This window comes from Trachinotus anak, unplaced genomic scaffold (genome assembly GCF_046630095.1).
Source record: "Trachinotus anak isolate AG129_WGS33_773 ecotype Australia unplaced genomic scaffold, CSIRO_AGI_Tana_v1 ptg000031l, whole genome shotgun sequence".
Taxonomy (NCBI): Eukaryota; Metazoa; Chordata; class Actinopteri; order Carangiformes; family Carangidae; genus Trachinotus; species Trachinotus anak.
In genome coordinates this window covers 386,724-405,216 of record NW_027273882.1, presented here as the reverse complement: position 1 = coordinate 405,216, position 18,493 = coordinate 386,724, and the positions used below count along the sequence as shown (strand labels likewise).

The window sequence follows — 18,493 nt, the reverse complement described above, 5'->3', positions numbered from 1 at the left end:
AGCGTCTGTGTCTTCACAGAAGTGTTGTGTAACTCTCCTCTTACACTATGGTGGGAGTGCTTGTACAAATGACAGCTATGATCATCAATTACAGAGAATGTTGCTACACTGAAAATCCAGGGCGAAACCCTGGTGGATGAACAATGTGAATTATTCTTTAAATGGTAACTGAAGACAAGAGAGCTCAATTTCAGTTTAAACACGCAATTTTTTGTGTGGTTCAGAAAGCATCTATAGCGAAGAAAAAATCAAGTCTAAAACAGTATCTTATACAAATCCAACCAGAGTTACGATGGTGTAAAAGTCACATTCCTCCCTGCCTTCTGTTGCTGGGCTTTTTGCTGACTTACAGAGCAGGAATGCATTGTGCTAGATTGGTTAATTTCCCCCCCACCCCCCCCCACCACCCCCATGTGCCTCTGATTTCCAGTGTTGTTAGGTTATAATTCACTGATCACACAGTGTAGTTTTCATGTTCCTCAACATTGGAATCATGCAGAGGAAAAAATGCTGAAAATGTGCCAAACCTATCTGTTTGTAAGAGTTGATCAAATTGTGACCACATTAATGTAATCATCCAATAAGTGATGCAAAAGGTTTGAACGGTAGATGGCAAACAATGGACATTTTTGTGAGAAAAAAATAACACAGAATGTAAGGGAACAATCGGTACTGTTCTGGGAAACTCAATAAATAAATCAATGTGTGTCACCATCTCTACTTTTCCATACTTTTGCCTCATTTTCTCACACTAAAGACCAGTATAGTTATTGTGCTGTTGCAGTCACCATTACTTTCAATATGCTTAAAATAAAAAAAATATATATTTATTGACAGAGCTTTTTTGGTATATTTTGCAAAGACCATCATTCCTTGAATTTGTTATTATATTGCTTTTGGCAGGATACATTTACCCATAACTTTAATTGGCGTAAAGTAATTAAATACATTTACTTAAGTACAGTTTTCAGGCACTTGTGCTTGAGTATTTCAATTTTATGACACGTCATATGTTATAAATATTGACCCTTTCACTCCATTACAATCATATTCATCAGCCATAGTTAGTAAATATGGCGATTAATACTGGGACATTTCCTGAACTGAGTACTTAGACCACACCTTACCATTTTACTGATAAATACCTTTGCGCAAAAGTAAGATTTTAAACACAGTACTTGTAATGGAGGATTTTTGTATTGTTACCTCTGGTTAGGTAAAGGCTCTGAATATGTCTTCTCTACCACTGCTTTGGATTACACATCTGAAAAATTAATTAATTAATTCCAAACTGGGGATAAATGTCAGGGCTTGGCTCTTTACTATTGTTAGCAACACCTGCCAAACTGATCGTGTATTCATTCTTCTCATTCTCATTGTTTTGTGATCAGAGAGCTTGGTTGTCACAGAAGCTATTTGTGTCTCTGCTAAATTTATACCTGAGGATACAAAGGATTTATGAGCATATGGTAGGGGTGTATAAGGGACTTAAAAATCATGCCATATTATGACTGTGTTATTTTATCAAGTAAGTTTATATGTATATTTGGGAGTTTGAGGGAAGCAGATCTGACTAAAACTAAAGTGGTTCCTGTCAGGAAAGTGGCACTTTATAGCTCTTACTCTATATGCCTTCCAAGAAGTCAGGTTTTTAGACATTTGTGTGAAATTATTTGTAAGAAATGCACAGGGCTGCATGCAGTACAAACTGTCTTTATTGAAGTTCACTTTTTTTTTTAAATACTACAAGACACAAAGGGAACACAGCAGGATCACAACTGGGAGTCTACTGTGAAATAAACAAAATTAATCATTTGAAAAACAGAGTAGAGAGAAAAACATCTTTGGTACAGACAACACTTGTTAGCATGCAGTTTTTTTTTGCATTTTTGGTAGAACAGATATACTGCTGTCTTGATGGTTATGCAACAGATATAATCAATGCAAACACTGTATTATGTCTTTTTAGCCCTGGCCAGTTAGTTAAATTTGGCAACAAATGGTAAGGGAATGTCAACCTCCATCTGTCTGTCACTTACTCTCACAAAGGGTTCAACATTTTTGCTTTTCTCCTTTAGGGTTTTAATGACATTGTTCTGGAATGCATTCATACGTTTTACCATTGAGTCAATCCAGGACTGGATGTCAGCCTGAAGCTGTTCACTTGAGACATCAGCCAAAATATCCTGAATTTTAGCTCTCACAGTTTTTAGATAATCCATAACAATTCTGTATGCCTCTCCAATCTGCTTGGTCACATCAGCCAGGACAGGAGAGTTGATGACATCTTTGTACACATCAGTGACAAAGTTGGAGAGCTTCTCTATGTTCTGAGATTTTAGGGTTTGAAGGAACTTCTCACTTTGTTCAGTGGTAAACTGCATGAATGCTTTGCATTTCTTAATGATGTCTTCCAACTGGATGTCTCCCAGTTTTCTCACAGTGACAATCACTTGATCCTGAATTTTTCGCAGAGCTACAAACAAATCCTCAAGAATTTCCCTTCCACTGACAATGTAGTTAGAGCCAGGAAGGGTGAATTCAATGGCTTGGAAATAATCAAGGACTGCCGTAAACATGCTGGCAAAATATTCTGGAATCTTTTGAACAGTTTCCTCAGATACATCTGCAACAAAAGCACTAAATTTCTGGTAGACCTCAAGCCCAGACAGCCTCTGTTCATACCCAGGGATCTGGAACTTGGTCTCTCTCAGGAATTTAACGACAGCATCGAGAACAATTTCAGCTTTCTTTTGATAATCTTTCAGGATCAAAATGGCCTTCTCTGTGACAGCTGTCATAACATCAGAAGGATTTACTGCTGCAAGGTTGTCAACAGCCCTCTTAAACATCACTTTACCCTGCTTTCTAGCCTGTTTAATGGAATCCCCAAGCCTTCCAGCATTTCTGTAGATTTCATTGTATGTCCTGACAGCTGGATCAGACACCAGTTCCACAGCTGCGGGCACCTGTTTCTTCAGTCCCAGCATCACTTCATATGGCATCTCCATATTCCAGGTTGTCTGAACGGTCAGTGACCCAGAGTTCATCACAGACATCTTCAGACCCAAGATATCAATGTCTGTTGTTGGCTCAGACTGTGGGGAAAAAAGTAAACATGCAAGAAAAAATAAATTACTTATACATAAATACACCATTTAAATTGAAATCACAATCATAGGTAATTAGTAAGCAAATATGTAACCAAAAGTTATCTCACCGGGTAGCGTCCATAGAGTCTTGCTTTGACTTGTGCTGGGCGCTTAGTCTGCATCTGAACTGCAATGAGTCCTGCAGATGGAGTAGACATAGAGTAAACAAGTCCTTCCTCTGGATTTCCAGTAATCTCCTGGTAGATTTCCATTGTCAGTTCAGGTAGCTTGACCTTTACTGAATTGGTGATGGAGGTATCCACATTTTCATAACTTAAGATGATGCTGCCCTTATGGTTTCCCTCTACCATTGCATGTTTTACAGTGAGGGTAGAAGTCAGTGGGAATCCACCAGCTCTGTTCAGGCTGATGTCGCCCTGAATCCTCCCATTCAGAATCTCAAATTCGGAGAATGAGGATGCATCAAGGCTCATCATGGTACTGATCTCCTGGTTGATGACCCCCGCATCAGTTTTCAGTGTGAGTATTGCTGTTTTCATGGAGAACTCATAGGTCAGATCACCCATGACTGGGATCTTGATGCTCTGAATTTTTGGAAGAGTGATTTTTGGAAGAGTGAGCTTGCTCAGGGCAGATGGAACATGCAGGGAAGGCATTGTGATGAGACTGAAGTCAGGCAGGGGAATGGTAAATGTAGACATCTCAACATTCATCAATGGAACTCTGTAGGCAGGCACTGTAACGGTTTTGGGCAACTCAATGTTATATTTTTCATACTCTGTCTTTGCTTTGTTATAAGATGTAGCGAGGATGGCAGCAGCTGTATCCTTGCCAATGAGTGCTGTCTTGCGCAGATTCTTGACACTGTTGTTAATGACACTGATGACTGGATCCACATTAATGTCAATGGTGATCTGCTCAGGGCTCTTCATATACTTCACCTTGGAGCTCATATCAAATGTCTGCTGAGTTGTGGTTAGGAGGTAGCTCAGGCCAGTATCATGCCACAGTGAGAAGTCCTCCACTCTTGGTGTTCTCATACCAACAAATGGCACTGTTATTTCAGGAATGGTGATGGGTCCATTCAGTACATCAAGATTTGCTTCTCCTTTAATCTGGGAAATTATGTTAATTTCTCTCTCACCATTATCCATGTTGAAGTAATGGGAGTATTTGTACTGGTTGAATCTAGCCAAGCCTGTCCAACTACCTTGCTGAACTTCAGAGTTAAGGGTAAGTACGATGTCATTCTGGAGATCCATCTTTCCAGACAGCTTGAATGGAAGGGCAACCTTGGCATTTCCCTTGTTCTTGGTGTCAAACCTAAGCTCGTTAGGTGTGATCAAGGCAAGGGCAGAGCTTGAGAGAGTTCCCTCAACGTGTCCAGTCAGCTCTGCATTGTGAGAAGCAGTGAGATCAATTTTCATGTCTTCAACCTTAGCTTGGAACTTGACCTCTGCAACACTGTCCTTCATGAAAGGTGTTTCTGTCTCAACCTTGGCATCAATAATAACGTGCCGGAAGATGCATACATCAGCAACCACATTGTGATTCATTTTTAAGTGGCTGCACCCTGTTTCTCCAGTGAATGTTACTTTGGCTGTGTGGAGATCCATGACCACTTCCAGGTCACTCTTGTGGGTTGCCTCATCTGAGAAGTCCTGAACTGCATATTTTTCACTGGCCAGATTGTTAAAGGTCAGATGAGCAGTGCCAGCCTCAAGCAGGAAAATGGTCTTTTGATTCAATGATGTTTCACTGAAGATGTTGAGAGGTAGCATGTTGAGGTCATGTTTGTAGCTAGTCTCTACAGTAGCAGAAACTCCATTTTCCGTGGCAAAGAGAGCACTGTTGACAAGCTCAGCAACATAACGCTCAGTTGTGACCTTTGCAGTTGTTTCAGCAGAAGCCTGAGCTGAGAGACCATGGAGAGTCATTGTGCCCTTGTGATCAAATGTGAAACATGACTGGACAACATTGATGTTTTCAGAGATGGACAGACGACTCATCTGGGGTGCCATAAAATGTGCACTGGCATCCACAGTGAAGTCAAGGACTCTCAAAGTAGATGTAGCCTGTGAGTTAAGGTTAATTTTGAACTCTGGTGTGACTGATGTAGTTGTGGTATTCTCCAGGTCAGCAGTGGTCCTGAGTTTGTAATGAGGTGATGTAACCCTGAACTCTCCGTAGAGTTTTCCAAAGCAGGGGATTTTGGTCATATCTACCACCTTTTCTTTCAGCTCCATGGTGAATGTGTCATAATCAAAAGATTGGATTTTCTGGATTATTCTCATGAAATAGTCACTTGTGTCTTCAATCAGCTGTTTGAAGTTAAAGGAATACAGCTCATTCACAAGCTCCTGAACAGGCACCATAGCTTTTTTGAGCAGTGGCTGGATGTCAATTGATCTGAGAGCAGCAAATGCAGACTGAATTTTTTCCCTCACCTGATACTCCTTCATAATTTTAACAACCTCGTCCATGATGGCTCCAATCATCTTCTCAACTTCATAGCTAGAGAGGATCTCTTCTATTTTTGCATAAATTACCCTGAACTTGTTGGCAATGTTATGCTTCTTGATCCAAGTCATGACAGCATCCTTGATGGATTTCAGCACATTCATGATTTTGTCAGTTGGGAACTTGACTGTGAGGTTGGTCAAGACATTCTCCATTGAGCTGATAAACTTTCTCAAGTCTTGGACAAAGAGGTTGAAGTCAAAGTTGTCAATGACTTCCTTCAGCTCTGAAACTTTGTTCTGCAACTTGACACTGATCTCATATTTGTTGTTGATGTCCTTCAGCATCTCAATGCTGTGGTCCATCAGCCTCATCATTCTGGTCTTCACATTTTCAATTACTGTGGGCAGGTGCTCAATGAATGGTATCTGGACAAAATGGCTGTCGCTGTTCTTGTCATACTTCACAAATCCAGAAATGGCATAATCTTGACTTGCTTCACTCAAGAGGGGGGTTGAGACTGCTCCTGCCATCTCAATACCAATTCTCTCTGCATTGTTATAAGCACTGATTTCTTCATCAAAGGTGTGCTCATTTACTTTGGATATCATCTTCAGTCTGACACTTTGCTCTTGTAGGCTGAGCATGCTGTTGAACTTGTTCTCCATAGTGGTCTTGATGGCAGGTCTGTCTTCCAGTTCATGGGTGGTTGATGCTCTGTACTCAAATGAATGCGTGAACAGAAGGGGTTCTGCTTTAAGGAGGAATTTGCTGTACAGTTCGCCGTTGTGTTGTCCATACAGATACACTGCACCATCTGAGTTGAAAATGGCATCAATGTTCAGGGTGAAGGGTGCGGCAACAGTTTGGACTGTGCTGCTCAGACGAAGTGATGGTGAGTTGAAGTGAGCCACATTGTTAAATTTCATGGTCAGACCAGCAACCTCCATATCAGTGGTATGTGTCATGTGAGAGCCCAGGAGTTTACCATTGGTATTGCACTTTGCAGACAGGGCCATGTCAACAAACTTGATTTCATAAGTGTGCTTGAGCTCTTCCTCTGAGAAAACGCCCATCATTGTTCCAGTCAGCTCCATGTTGTAGGGTTCTGCCTTGAACTGGGCATCATTCACAAAGTTAATCTCCATGATCTTCAGGTCATTTTTCACAATAACTGAGGCAGTAAAACGCTCCATGTTAACTGTGATGTCATGCATGTAGGAGTTCCTCTTGTCAAGGACATTGTCAGTCTTGGAGTGGAGGGTAAAAGATCTCAGCGCAAGAGACAGTGAGTGGGTATTTTCAGTCCTCATCTCATTGAAAGATCCAACCATGTTGTTGGAGAGAACCAGGCCATCTTCATTCACTCTAAGGTTCACTCTGTTCCTGGTGTTGATGTCAAAGAGGTTGCCCTTAAAGATGCCGTTGAAATAGACTTCTGTGCTTGCAATCTTTCCCTCAAGATTGAGCTCAGCTTTGTTCTCTTTAATGGCTCCCTTGGTAGAGAGAGACATGGTGGCACCAGAGGCATCAACTCCACCATGGAAAACATTCTCAAAGGTCATTGGGCTGTGCTGAGCAGTTGTTGTACAGCTGGTGGTCAGGCCATTCATGTTCAGGGCCAAGGTTGCTTTGTGAGAGGCAAGGCTTGAAAAGATGTTGATAGAGGCATCAGTGTTGATCTCCAAGCCGGAGGGGTTGATGGACCCAGTGAGCAGCGAGTAGGCACGGTTCCTTGTATCATCAGCTTGATTCTCTATCCTGAGGCTGGCCTGTCCTCCAGTGGCAGAGAGAGCTATCTGGCTACGAAGCATTCTCTCATCAGCCTTGGTCACAGAGTCAGACTGGATGCTAAGCTGGACATCTTTATAGTTAAGACTCATTTTGGTGGTGTGCTTGATGGGATCACTGTTCATGTTGGTGCTAGACTCAATCAGAAGTTCCTCATTTGCATATGTTGCCTTGACCTTGTTCACAACCATCAGCATTTCAGAGTTCACTCTCAGTGTACTCTCCAGCCTTGCTTCTTTCTTCGCTGGCTCAAAAGAGAAAGTGTGGAGATAGGTGGTGCTAGCAGTCATGGGTCCAACAGAGACACTTCCATCTGTGTTGATGTCACCAGAGAGCATGTTTGAGTCTAGGGTGAGCTGGGTAGTAATCGTCAGAGAAGTGTCCAGACCCAGAGGGGCGGTGGCATAGATGTTGTACCTTCCTGTTGATAGTACATTGTCTGTGACAGCAATGGTTTCCAGGAGATTAAAACCTGTCTTCATGAGCATGTGGTTCAGGGAGCCATCAATGGTGAATTTCATAGTTTTCTCTGCTGTGTCAATTATTTGTGAAGCTCCTAAACAACAGACAAATCAGTAAAATATTAATTAGTATAAACTTTTATGCTGTTTCTGTTGTGTAAAATAACAAATGTTGTGTAAAATAACAAATGGATATATCAGAAGAATAAAGATTAAATTACCCTCAGTTGAGAAGGAGAGAACTTTGATTGGGCTGTCAGCCCTGATGTTGAACCTGGCGAGATAGCTAGGAGACTCAACAGTGTTGTTGCCAGCTGAGACTGTTGCCTCCCACTTATAATAGTTGCTGTTGACCTTGGCAGACACTTCCACCATTCCCATCAAAGGAAGGGTGAGATCATACTCAGAAGGGATGGTAAAAGTGGGGATTTGGATCTCCCTTGGGGCAAGCTCCATGCCCACCTGAGGCAAGGTTATGCGAGGGGAGGTGACCATAGGAGGTATCCTTAGCTCCTCAGATGATTTGCCTCCAAGAGGCAGAGGGATACTGATGGTCAAACGGTCCTGGTTGAACTGGTATCTAAATGTGCTTTCACTGGGAAAAGGATGAAAACAGAGCATAAATTTAAAACATAAATTTAATTGGAGAGAAAATGTTGATGTACCTATTTTATGATTTAATCAGGCAAAAACTGCAATTTTAAAAAAAATCCATATGAAAAATGATGTTGATCGTAATTCAGATTATTAAAGATGTGTTACACTTACAGGTCCATGAATAGGTTTTCAGGCATTGAGGGCATTTCCACTTCTGCTATACTGTTCCTCAGAGTCTCAACATAGGGAACATCAGTTGTAATCTTGTCCATCCACTTATTGCTGGCCTGATGAAGAAATACCACATTTCTCATGCTTTAGTCTGGAAAAGCTAGAAATAAGTCAAGGTCTTTCAAAATAGTTAAAATCATTATATTTATTTCACCTCAACTGCCTTGTTGAAGATATGACGGAGTTTCATATCGGTCTTGACAACCTGCTGGTCCATGGCATCCTCCACAAACTGCCTGAGCAATGCCTGGAGGGCTTCAGTGTATGGCACCAGGATCTTAGTATCAGCTTTCACGTTGGACATCAGCTGAACTTCAGCATCATCTTCACCTGGGATACAAAGCATTTAGAATTTTACTTTTGTATTTGAGACAGTGTTTTTGTACAAGTGCCTGAAATTATTAATCTTTGAAGTCTGTTAGCACTATTTTCTAACATATGTACCATATTTGAATATGACTGCCTGAATGGAGGTGGTCTCTGGGAGCTTGACATCGCTTTTGATCTCCATGGTGAGTCCATTGGAATTGCTCATTCTAGCTGTGATAGCAGCATCAGTCTTGAGTGAGGGGACTAACAGCTGAACCTGCAGCATGCCATCAGTCATGGCCTGAAGCCTAGGATTAACAAACAAACATTATCTGGTCAGTGCCTGTATATAACAAAAATGCACAAAGACTGTTGAATATATAGAAATGAGTACATGGCTTTAAATGAGTTTCATTATTTATTGACAGAGGTTTTAAACAACAAAGATTTTGGTGGGGTTTACTCACTTGGCACGGCCAATCAGAGAGAGCTGGGGCACATTCTTGTTGGAAATCTCGAAGATGATAGATTTGCCTTTGGTGCTGCTGTCGGTCATGCCAACCTTGACGCCAGCCTCAACATCAAAGTCAGGTATCTGGACTTGGGTGGTGAAGACATTCCTGTTCCTGTTGTATTTCATGGTGGCTGTAGCCTCGGTAGCCTGAGTACCTGAAGTTAGAAAAAGTATCATTTCATTACTGATGTATGTAGCCCAACAAAATAAAACAGGCTTATAGAAAAAAACATAGATCAGTACATTTTTTTCTTAATATGATTATCATACCTTCAGCTCTCAGGGTCATCTTCAAAGAATCAACATTTTGGTTGCCATCCTTTCCTTCACTGAGGACCTTATACGCAATGGTGGCTGTGTACTCAGAGACCTCATCAGTAGGTTTAATGTCTACAGCAAACCTAGAGTGAAAAGAACAACTCACTGATGAGTTTTCATAAAAATCGTCTATCATAATGTACTGTGTATGCAGAAAACTATAAAAAGCACGTCTTACATAGTATCAAAATTATTTAACTACATAGTAAACAGTATTTTTTATCCTTATTGAATGACATACCACTACATATACAAGTCCAACTAATAATACCAACTCTGACTTTCTAATTTTTTCCCTTCTCAATGCTTGCCCCGCTATCATATAAAATCTATTACTTCTTAATGCCAAGTGACATGAATGAAAGTGGTGCTGTTTTGGTTATTTATACGTTCATTCAAGCTGTGTATTTTACCACATTAATTCCATTTCAACCACCATTCTCTATCACACTGAAATATTCCCCATTACTGAGACAAGACACCACATCCTTGTGACTTATGATGATGACACTCATTCAATATGCTGCAATCAGTGATATGACATTGACAAACCAATCAAAGTTTCTTCAAAGAACAACTTACATAGTCTCTCCATTCAGGGGGAAATAAGGCACAGCTGTCTTGTCACCAGTGTTAGCACGAAGTGTTTTGGTGCAGTATCTGACTCCAGAGAAGAGAGGGCTGCAGTTTGATTCACCCTCTGTGTGAGGGATCATTGTAGCCTGGCCAGCGCCCACAATCAGCAGTTTATTGCTATTTCAAAGAAAGAACAGCAAAATTAGTTTCTATCCTCTAATAACTTTGTTGAAAATGCTGTATTAAAGATTACATGCAATATGGTGCAACACCATGGTAAGGGCTTTATTTTATTGTTGGTGAATGTGGTTGCAGAAAAAAAAAGTTTTCTTCAGGCTTTTTAGCAGCATATGACCAACAGCAGATTCACAAAAGCAATCACACAACAAAACTAAATGAAGACATTCCATCCATATTTGTGTGCTTTGTTACCTGATACTGAAGAGCTTTGTGGTCCCCTGTGGGGCCGGGATGGAAAGCTTGACCTGGTTCTGTTCCATGGTGATCTTGGCATTGAGTGCACTCTCATGGTACATGTTGGTATGCATTTCAACAGTTGACACAACAAACTGAGGGACATGGACTCCCATCTGAGTCACAAACTCAACTCCAACAGAGGGCATGAACAGCAGTTCCTTCTGTGAATGAAAGCAGATGGCATGACATGAAATGGGCAAGGCTGGCAGTGGCATGAAGAAAAAAATTAAAGGACACTGTCATACAACCAATCTTAAACTACGTGCATTACTATTCATATTTGGTATATGTGATATGATAAAATTATTATCATGGATTTGAACATGAACATCACTTTGCAGGGCATTTGACAGGATGTAAATCAATAAACCAGAACTGACTTTTTTGATGTAGTATTATTGATAGGTTGGGAAAGAAATATGGAACATTTACCATATTTGGAGCCAAACGAAGGCCTCCCTTTGCACCAGGAGTGAAGGTGCCAGACAGAGCAAATGTCAGAGGCAAGCCAGATGCTGTTGACATGCTGAATTTGTTGTCCATGAAGATGTAATGGGCAAAGATCTCATTGTTAGTGCTGGACATCAGTTGACCCAGGACCTGGTAATAAGAAACAGTTATTTTTAATGCGCTGTTGTTGAGAGAAAGAAACAGAGTTGTACATTTTTGGAGAGGTATCACATTAAACAGGAGTATAGAGCAGTACCTTGGCAGGAATGATCCTCATGAAAATGTCTGCATACATCAGTGCATTATCAGCAATAGACCTCAGTTCGGTGCCCTTGATGTAGCCAAGTTCAGTTCCCATGATCCTCAGGTAGGCCATGGCCTCTGGAGACTCTTGACTCTGCAGATCTCTTACCAGCTTGTTGAAGTTGCGAACAATTTCTCTCACAAGGTTTTCGGGGACCTTAGGAAAGAGTTCCATTGTTTTAGTTGTGGTGGTATCAGTAGAAATGATAAATAAAAGTGTTCAACAGGAATAATCACACACAAAATATACCTTCTGTCCTTCTGATTTCAGGGGAGCAACCCATTTCTCCAGAACCTCTTTGATTTTTGGTGGCATCTTGTCCTCAGCCCAGTAAAGAGTCTTAGACACAGTGTCAGGGAAGAAGCCGTTCTTTCCAAACAAAGCATCAATGGTTGGCTCAAAGCCCTTTCCTTCCATGCCAACCTAATGGCAGAATAAAGCAGTTTGATTAGGAACAGTATGTTTAGTGAATGAATGAGTGAATCTAAGCCCAATAAATCTAATAAGCTTCAATTTCAGTGGCAGTCAGATTTGTAGGATTGGCCAAATTACCTACCAAAAGTCCAATACATTAAATAATGATAACAAGACACATACAAATGCTTTTTTTTATACTATTACTACTCTTATTATTTAAATTTTCTCTGCTGGAGTTTCTAGTCAGTGTAAAGTTACAATTTGAAAATGCAACACATTACTGGCTATTACGACCTACATACCTCCCACATGTCCATGCTGTAACCAAAAGCTTCCAGTGTCATATCCAGCAAGACCTCCCTGGGCAACTGGTTACTGGGATCAAAGACAACGTTCCCCTGAACGGCAGCCTGCATGCTGTCATATGCCAAGCCTAGCTTGTAGTTGCGAGACTTTGTGGTGTAATCGTTGTGTGTAACAACATCTGTGTCCTGCAGGGCATCCATTATCTTCTTACCAAGCCTGAAGTAAAAATAAAGTGTTAAACAATCAGCTACTATAAGTTGTTGGGTTTGATAACAGTGTCAACAAAGTATTTCCTTGAAATAACACATACATTGCACTGTCAGTTAAAATGTGCTTCATTCTTACTTCTGAGTCTCTGAATCAGTGGAGGAAATGATGTTGTAGATGTGGGAGGTCACAAAGGCCTTGATCTGCATGTTCTGCTCCTGCTTGAGCAGCTTCTTCACCATCTCAATGTCACTGTCCGTGGGCTTTCTCATCAGAATCAGGTAAGCTGCCAGGCGCTTCTGTACAGCACCCTTGGGGTACTGGCTGACCCTCTGGAGGTTAGAGCGAACCTGGAGAGTACAACAGTAATTTGTTGCTGCAGTATAAAAACTTGAAACTGGGATACTGTTTTTCTCTGAAGGGGAAGTTACATACCTCATCTGTCACTGACATGCGTCTAAAAGCCTGAATGGCAGCCAGCTGCACAGACAGTGTGGTTGCAGGCTGTCTCATGCACTTCAGTAAGGTGTTCTTTATAGCAGCATCAGCTTCCTCCATTGCATCTCCCATGTTGCCAACAACCTGAATGGAATATTACACAATTTTAGATAAAATATGGGATTGGAAATCACCATAAAAATTATGCTGTCATTAGAGATCACAGTCAGTTACCTACCCTCAAGGTCAGGAAGGTCAGCTCTTTCTCACCAGAACAGTCTGCACTGAGAAGTGAAGCCATGTACTGAGACACAGCAGTGATCTCAGGAGTGACTCCCTCCCTCTGGTAAAGTCTAGTGACAAAGGTGGACATTAGTGATTAGATAAAGTATTTACCACAGAAACTACCACTCAGTGTTACAGTATTGACAAGTATTTTCTTCAGAAAAAATCTATTTATAAGCTGACATGTGAGTTTACTTACTTCCTGACTGCATTGCCCAAGGCATACATGATGGGTTTGCTTTGCTTGTACTGAGCCATTGCCAGCATGTCCTTCACCATGAGGCGAGAGGGGTTAGACAGCAGACCCAGGGCATAGACAGCAGCGTCAACCTCGAGAGCGGCTTCGTCAAAGGTCCTGAGAACCTTCAGAATGGCGCTGGTGCACTCTGGGGTACCACACTGAGCCAGAGCTTGCCATGTCAGAGAGCTGGACATGTCCATCATCTCCTCAGCAACAGATCCCAGGACGTCAGCTTTCAGACCACGCAGCTCAGACACCAGTTTGTGGAAGAGGCTGGCCCGCTCCTCGCCCTGAGTGGTCTGTGACAGGGCGTTCAGCTGCTGCATTGTGGCAATGGCAGCATCCTTGTTCTGCATGGGGGACTTTTCATCAGCAACGTCCATGGGCAAGAACCTGAGGTTTTGTTCATCTGTGCAGAATTACAACACAAACATTAAGAAAATGATAGGAATAGGAATTTGAAATATTTTTATATTTTACAACATACTCTAAAAACTAAAACTCACTGCGCTCAAAGATTCTGTCATTGATCTTGGCAGTCTCCCTCAGAGTCATGGTCTGCTTCACCATAGCAGAAATTCCATATTCATTCCTGTTGACATTAGACAAGAGACAATTTCTGTTATAATAGCAAATAATCATACCGGGCATGGTTTTACATAATTAATCTACATTTATCAAAACTGTTTGAAAATATTGACATGTACAGAAAACACAAGCAAAGGTTAAAAAAAAAAATTAATCCTCAAATTTTTGTTAAATTTTAAGCAATGATATGTTCACACCAGCATAAAGTATTCATATAAATATACCAAAAACTGAAGGCATACATGAGAGGAGAAATGGGTCAATTAGGGTCAACCTGGTAAATTTGATACCCCTCAATTTTTTTTGTTGGTACTTCATTCTTTTAAAACATACTGGTGAGAGAGGGGCAGGAAGAGGTGTTTCTCTGTGCAGGAACCACCGGTCATGTGCTTCTTCTGGTTATCAAACTTGTAGTTGCAGGTCTGGGAGCTGCTAATCATCTTGGACAGAGGGTAGTTCTGAAGAAAAACAACAAGACAACATCCATGTTTTCTTAGATTATGAGGAAGAGCAAAGTGCTTGAAACGGTAAATACTAACAAATTCACATAGGCTGTATTGCTTATTAGGTTGTTTTTTTGTTTGTTTATTTAGTTTTTGTCTTTTTTTTCAGCAGTCGATGTATACAGTGAATATATAGCTCCTTATATTGAGCACGTTTTTTAAATTTCTTTTTCCACCATAGTTTGTGATGATGACGGCATTAGGTTGTTGCTTAAACTCTTACCATGCCAGAGATGAGGGCCAGAGGACTGGTGTCCTGCCTGCGGGCAACGAACCAATCACATTTGGAAAGATCCCTGGTGACAGTCACATCAGTGGCAATGTCCTCCCTGGAGTTGACGGTGAAGTCAGTGGAGCAGACTCCATGCACAGTGGGCTGAAAATGATGAGAGGTCATTATCAATACTGAGGAGATGGGAGACAATTAAAAAAAAAAAAAAAAAAGCAAGAGCTGGAGTGGTGGACGTGCTTTTTGTCCTTTAACAATCTCCCTGAATCTGATTATCAATCAGTTCTAAAGATTACCCCCCCAATCATGAGAGCAGGTGATGCCATTAGAAAGATAAAGTTATCTAGGACTTTGACCTGTTGAGGATTGTCTCTATGAGAACATGATGTTACAGGCCTGTATTTATCACCTGTGACTGGGGCAGCTTATCTACTCATTGTGCAACTTGTTTATCTTTGCATGATTCTCCTCCACAAACAGAAGCAAGCTCTACTTGGTGACTCTGGCCTAAATTGATTGGTAACTATGTACTGACAAACCAAAAACAAGGCAACAAAACAGGCAGGAGAACTACCATTTCTTTGTTCCTTTCCTCCTCCATCACTGGCACCATGAGAGCGGAGACAATTCCCCTCTTGACGTTCAGGATGTTGACAGGCTCATTATCCTCAGGGTAGAGTTCAACCTTAGTCTGTCCTTCAACTGTAATCTTCAAGGGGTACCTGTTGACGTGGCAAGATCATCATTTACAATCTGTCCTTTTAGCTCACCCTCTCCTTTTAGATTTCCTCAATTAAAGTCCGCATGATTAATGGACATTTCCTGGAAACAAAAAGGTCACTTACTTGGCCATGGCATCTCTGAAAGCTTTATCTTGAGCAGCAGGACTGTACACTGCGTTGCCCTCAGCATCCACACCAGAGATCTCACTCAGAGAGCACTCTGTTGTGCGCAGGATGAAGCTGCAGGTTTGGGGCACTTCAACCTCAACCTTTGTGGCAGATCAAACATTTTTGTTAGTGTTTTCCATTCAGGGTCAGGGGACTGTTGTATTTGCACTATTGATCTGGGCTGTGTGACATACTTTGCAGGAGACTTTGGGGCCGCTCTTGTTGTTGGTTGCTCCATTTACACCATTGAAGGTTTCAGCTTCATAGTCATACACATACCGCCTGAAGTTCTTGAATCTTTTGGCCACTAAAAAGTATTTGAAACATCAGTTAGAGCATTGCAATGTTAATGTTTTATATACTGAGCATCTTTCTACACTAATATAAAAAAATCACAAACTTAAATGAACTGTAGAAAAGAAAAATCACATCTCAGAGATTTCATACACAGTAATTTAGAAAAAGGACACAATGTTGAGAATAAACAAACAACTCACAATAACAAACCGGAGATTGTTCCTCAACACTTCCCACATCTTGCTCTGTGAAAGATGAAAAAAACGTATGTGCTTGACAATTTTAAAGGCCACAATCTACTCTAAACTTATTTTTACTTACACATACTTAAATTATATGACATTAAGAGAGTTTAAAGTATAATAAATAAAATATAAATAAACTATTATTAGTTGTGTATTCTTTATAATGGTGCACAAAGTGTTTGGCCACATAGAAATGGAATACAGCACAACTAAGTCACCTAAAATTACAAAAGTAATGCTAATCAACCACACTATTAAATATTACTCCTGTTATGAATTTGTCACATACTAAACAGCAACATCTTATACCATCTTCATTTTTTCACTTAACAATTTGCATTCACTAACTTTTCTCTCAAATTGATTTACCTTTAAAATATAAAACCCAATCCTTAAATTTTCCTAGCTTCAGAATAAAAACATAATACTTACGGGCTAGTGTGTATGTGCCCAGAAGCAGCAAAAGGCAGAGCTTGGTACCCCCCATGATGGGCTTAGTAAAGCTCCTTGAAGCCTTAAGGTAGGGAGAGTCCTCCTCTTTCTGTGAAGACTAATCCTTGTGCTTTCGTCTTGTGGCTTTTATAGTTCTCCAATCTTAAAGTATGCGATCACCAGGTATTGCAGATGTGTTGCCCTGGTTCCAAAGTCTGAGCAGTCCTTGTGGCAGGCCAAAGGTAAAATGTTTCACAAACTAAGACTGTCTGACTCTGTCAGCACTGGGTGGGGGTGGTCTGTGTGATTACGTGAAATTGCCTGCTTGCCTCTTGTTTTATTATTTGGGGCTGTTTTCAGAATTCATTGGACAGATCCTGAGGTTATGTTTTAATGGAAATATGAATATATTACTGTTTAGAATTAAAAAAAAAAATCACATATATATTTATCTTAAAAAACATTTTGTAATCAGATCAATGTCATATAATAGCTAATATACCTTCAATCACTAACTTTGATTGCTTTGTTGTGCTCAAAGGGCAATAAACAATTAAATTAATTTAGTAGTATAAGCAAAGTAAGGGGAAGTAATTTTTAAAATACTTTTTAAAGTTTAGCTGTGTGGTGCATTTTGTTTTTCATTCTAAATCTTATCTTCAAGTCAAGTGATTGTTATAGTTTTGACCATTTCAATGTTGTGATTTAATGTTCAAAGACACTGTACTCTGTAGTTCTTTATTGGAATTTTGTAGTCAAAAGTTTACATTTTAGTGTCCTACACATCCACAAATACATAAAGGCCTCTTGAAGAAAGTTTAGTAAACCTTTGCCCCATGAACAATATGAATCATATTGATGCAGAATCGAAACCTGACTCACCTGCTGTTTTTGTTACCTACTTCAAATATGTTATCAGTGTCTCAAAGTTGTACCTCTTTTTTAATTACGTGCACACACTTTTTCAGGCTGTTTCCTGCCATGCAGATAATCAGATTTTAAATACTGAGTGCGTACAACATCACAAGCACAGATTATATAGCATTAGTAATGGCTGCACTCCAATAACTTGGCCCTGGTATAGTGCATGGCATCTAACTACCTTGGCTTATTGGAAAACTTGAAAGTAGCAGAGTCATTGGCAGTGTTATTAGTTACAACCAAGCTTTTCCTGCTATGACAAGGCAAAATATCTGCCATGAAAAAGGCCTCCCACAGCTACCATACTGTAAATTAGAGGCAGTGGTAGAATGTAACTTAAGTGCAGATTTAAGGTATTATGGTAAGTATTTCAGTTTCATGACACCTTATGGTTCTTCTCCACTAAATTTTGGGAAATATTGTAATACAAAAAATATTGGTAAATTATCAAAAATTGTATTGATTGCTTTAATATGTAATTATTTATATCAAAAATGACATATATAAGTAATTTTTCATAGAAAATATCAGATATTTCATGGTTTTTGCTTCTCAAAGATGAAGATTTGCTGTTTTCCCTGTCTTGAATTAAGTAGTAGTAAACTGAATGATTTTGGCCTGTTGGTTGGAAAAAACAAGACATTTGAAGTTGTCACTCTGAACTCTCTGTAACTGTGATGTGCATTTTTTTTACATTTTACAAAGAAAACAATACATGGCTGGATTAATCATAAAAATTTATATAAAACAGACAAACAAACAAACAAAGTCCAATTCTGTGAAACCTGAAAAATAGTAAGCTACCTTTGCCTGTTACTCCTTAAAAAATAAGGTGTCTCAGCACTGGTGCCTTGACTAACCTTTTACCTCCTAAGAGCAGTCTGTGAAAGCTG

At 40.2% G+C, this 18,493-nt stretch overlaps 1 protein-coding gene across 1 annotated transcript in view; it reads right to left on the bottom strand.

The window, feature by feature from the left end:
* The window catches only part of LOC139612462 (apolipoprotein B-100-like), a 35,011-nt gene extending 18,141 nt beyond the window's left edge, over window positions 1-16,870 (bottom strand). Inside the window, 27 exon segments of the mRNA XM_071468062.1 lie at window positions 1,028-1,034; window positions 2,040-3,098; window positions 3,221-7,920; window positions 8,047-8,420; window positions 8,594-8,709; window positions 8,808-8,983; window positions 9,098-9,270; window positions 9,430-9,631; window positions 9,747-9,877; window positions 10,377-10,547; window positions 10,803-11,008; window positions 11,280-11,447; window positions 11,554-11,757; window positions 11,851-12,024; window positions 12,321-12,540; window positions 12,670-12,881; window positions 12,967-13,113; window positions 13,208-13,322; window positions 13,454-13,904; window positions 14,002-14,087; window positions 14,417-14,541; window positions 14,810-14,962; window positions 15,390-15,537; window positions 15,661-15,806; window positions 15,900-16,012; window positions 16,203-16,247; window positions 16,680-16,870. Of these exon segments, the coding sequence (XP_071324163.1) occupies window positions 1,028-1,034; window positions 2,040-3,098; window positions 3,221-7,920; window positions 8,047-8,420; window positions 8,594-8,709; window positions 8,808-8,983; window positions 9,098-9,270; window positions 9,430-9,631; window positions 9,747-9,877; window positions 10,377-10,547; window positions 10,803-11,008; window positions 11,280-11,447; window positions 11,554-11,757; window positions 11,851-12,024; window positions 12,321-12,540; window positions 12,670-12,881; window positions 12,967-13,113; window positions 13,208-13,322; window positions 13,454-13,904; window positions 14,002-14,087; window positions 14,417-14,541; window positions 14,810-14,962; window positions 15,390-15,537; window positions 15,661-15,806; window positions 15,900-16,012; window positions 16,203-16,247; window positions 16,680-16,734 (9,877 nt within the window). The 5' untranslated portion in view covers window positions 16,735-16,870.
* Between the last annotated feature and the right edge of the window lie 1,623 nt (window positions 16,871-18,493).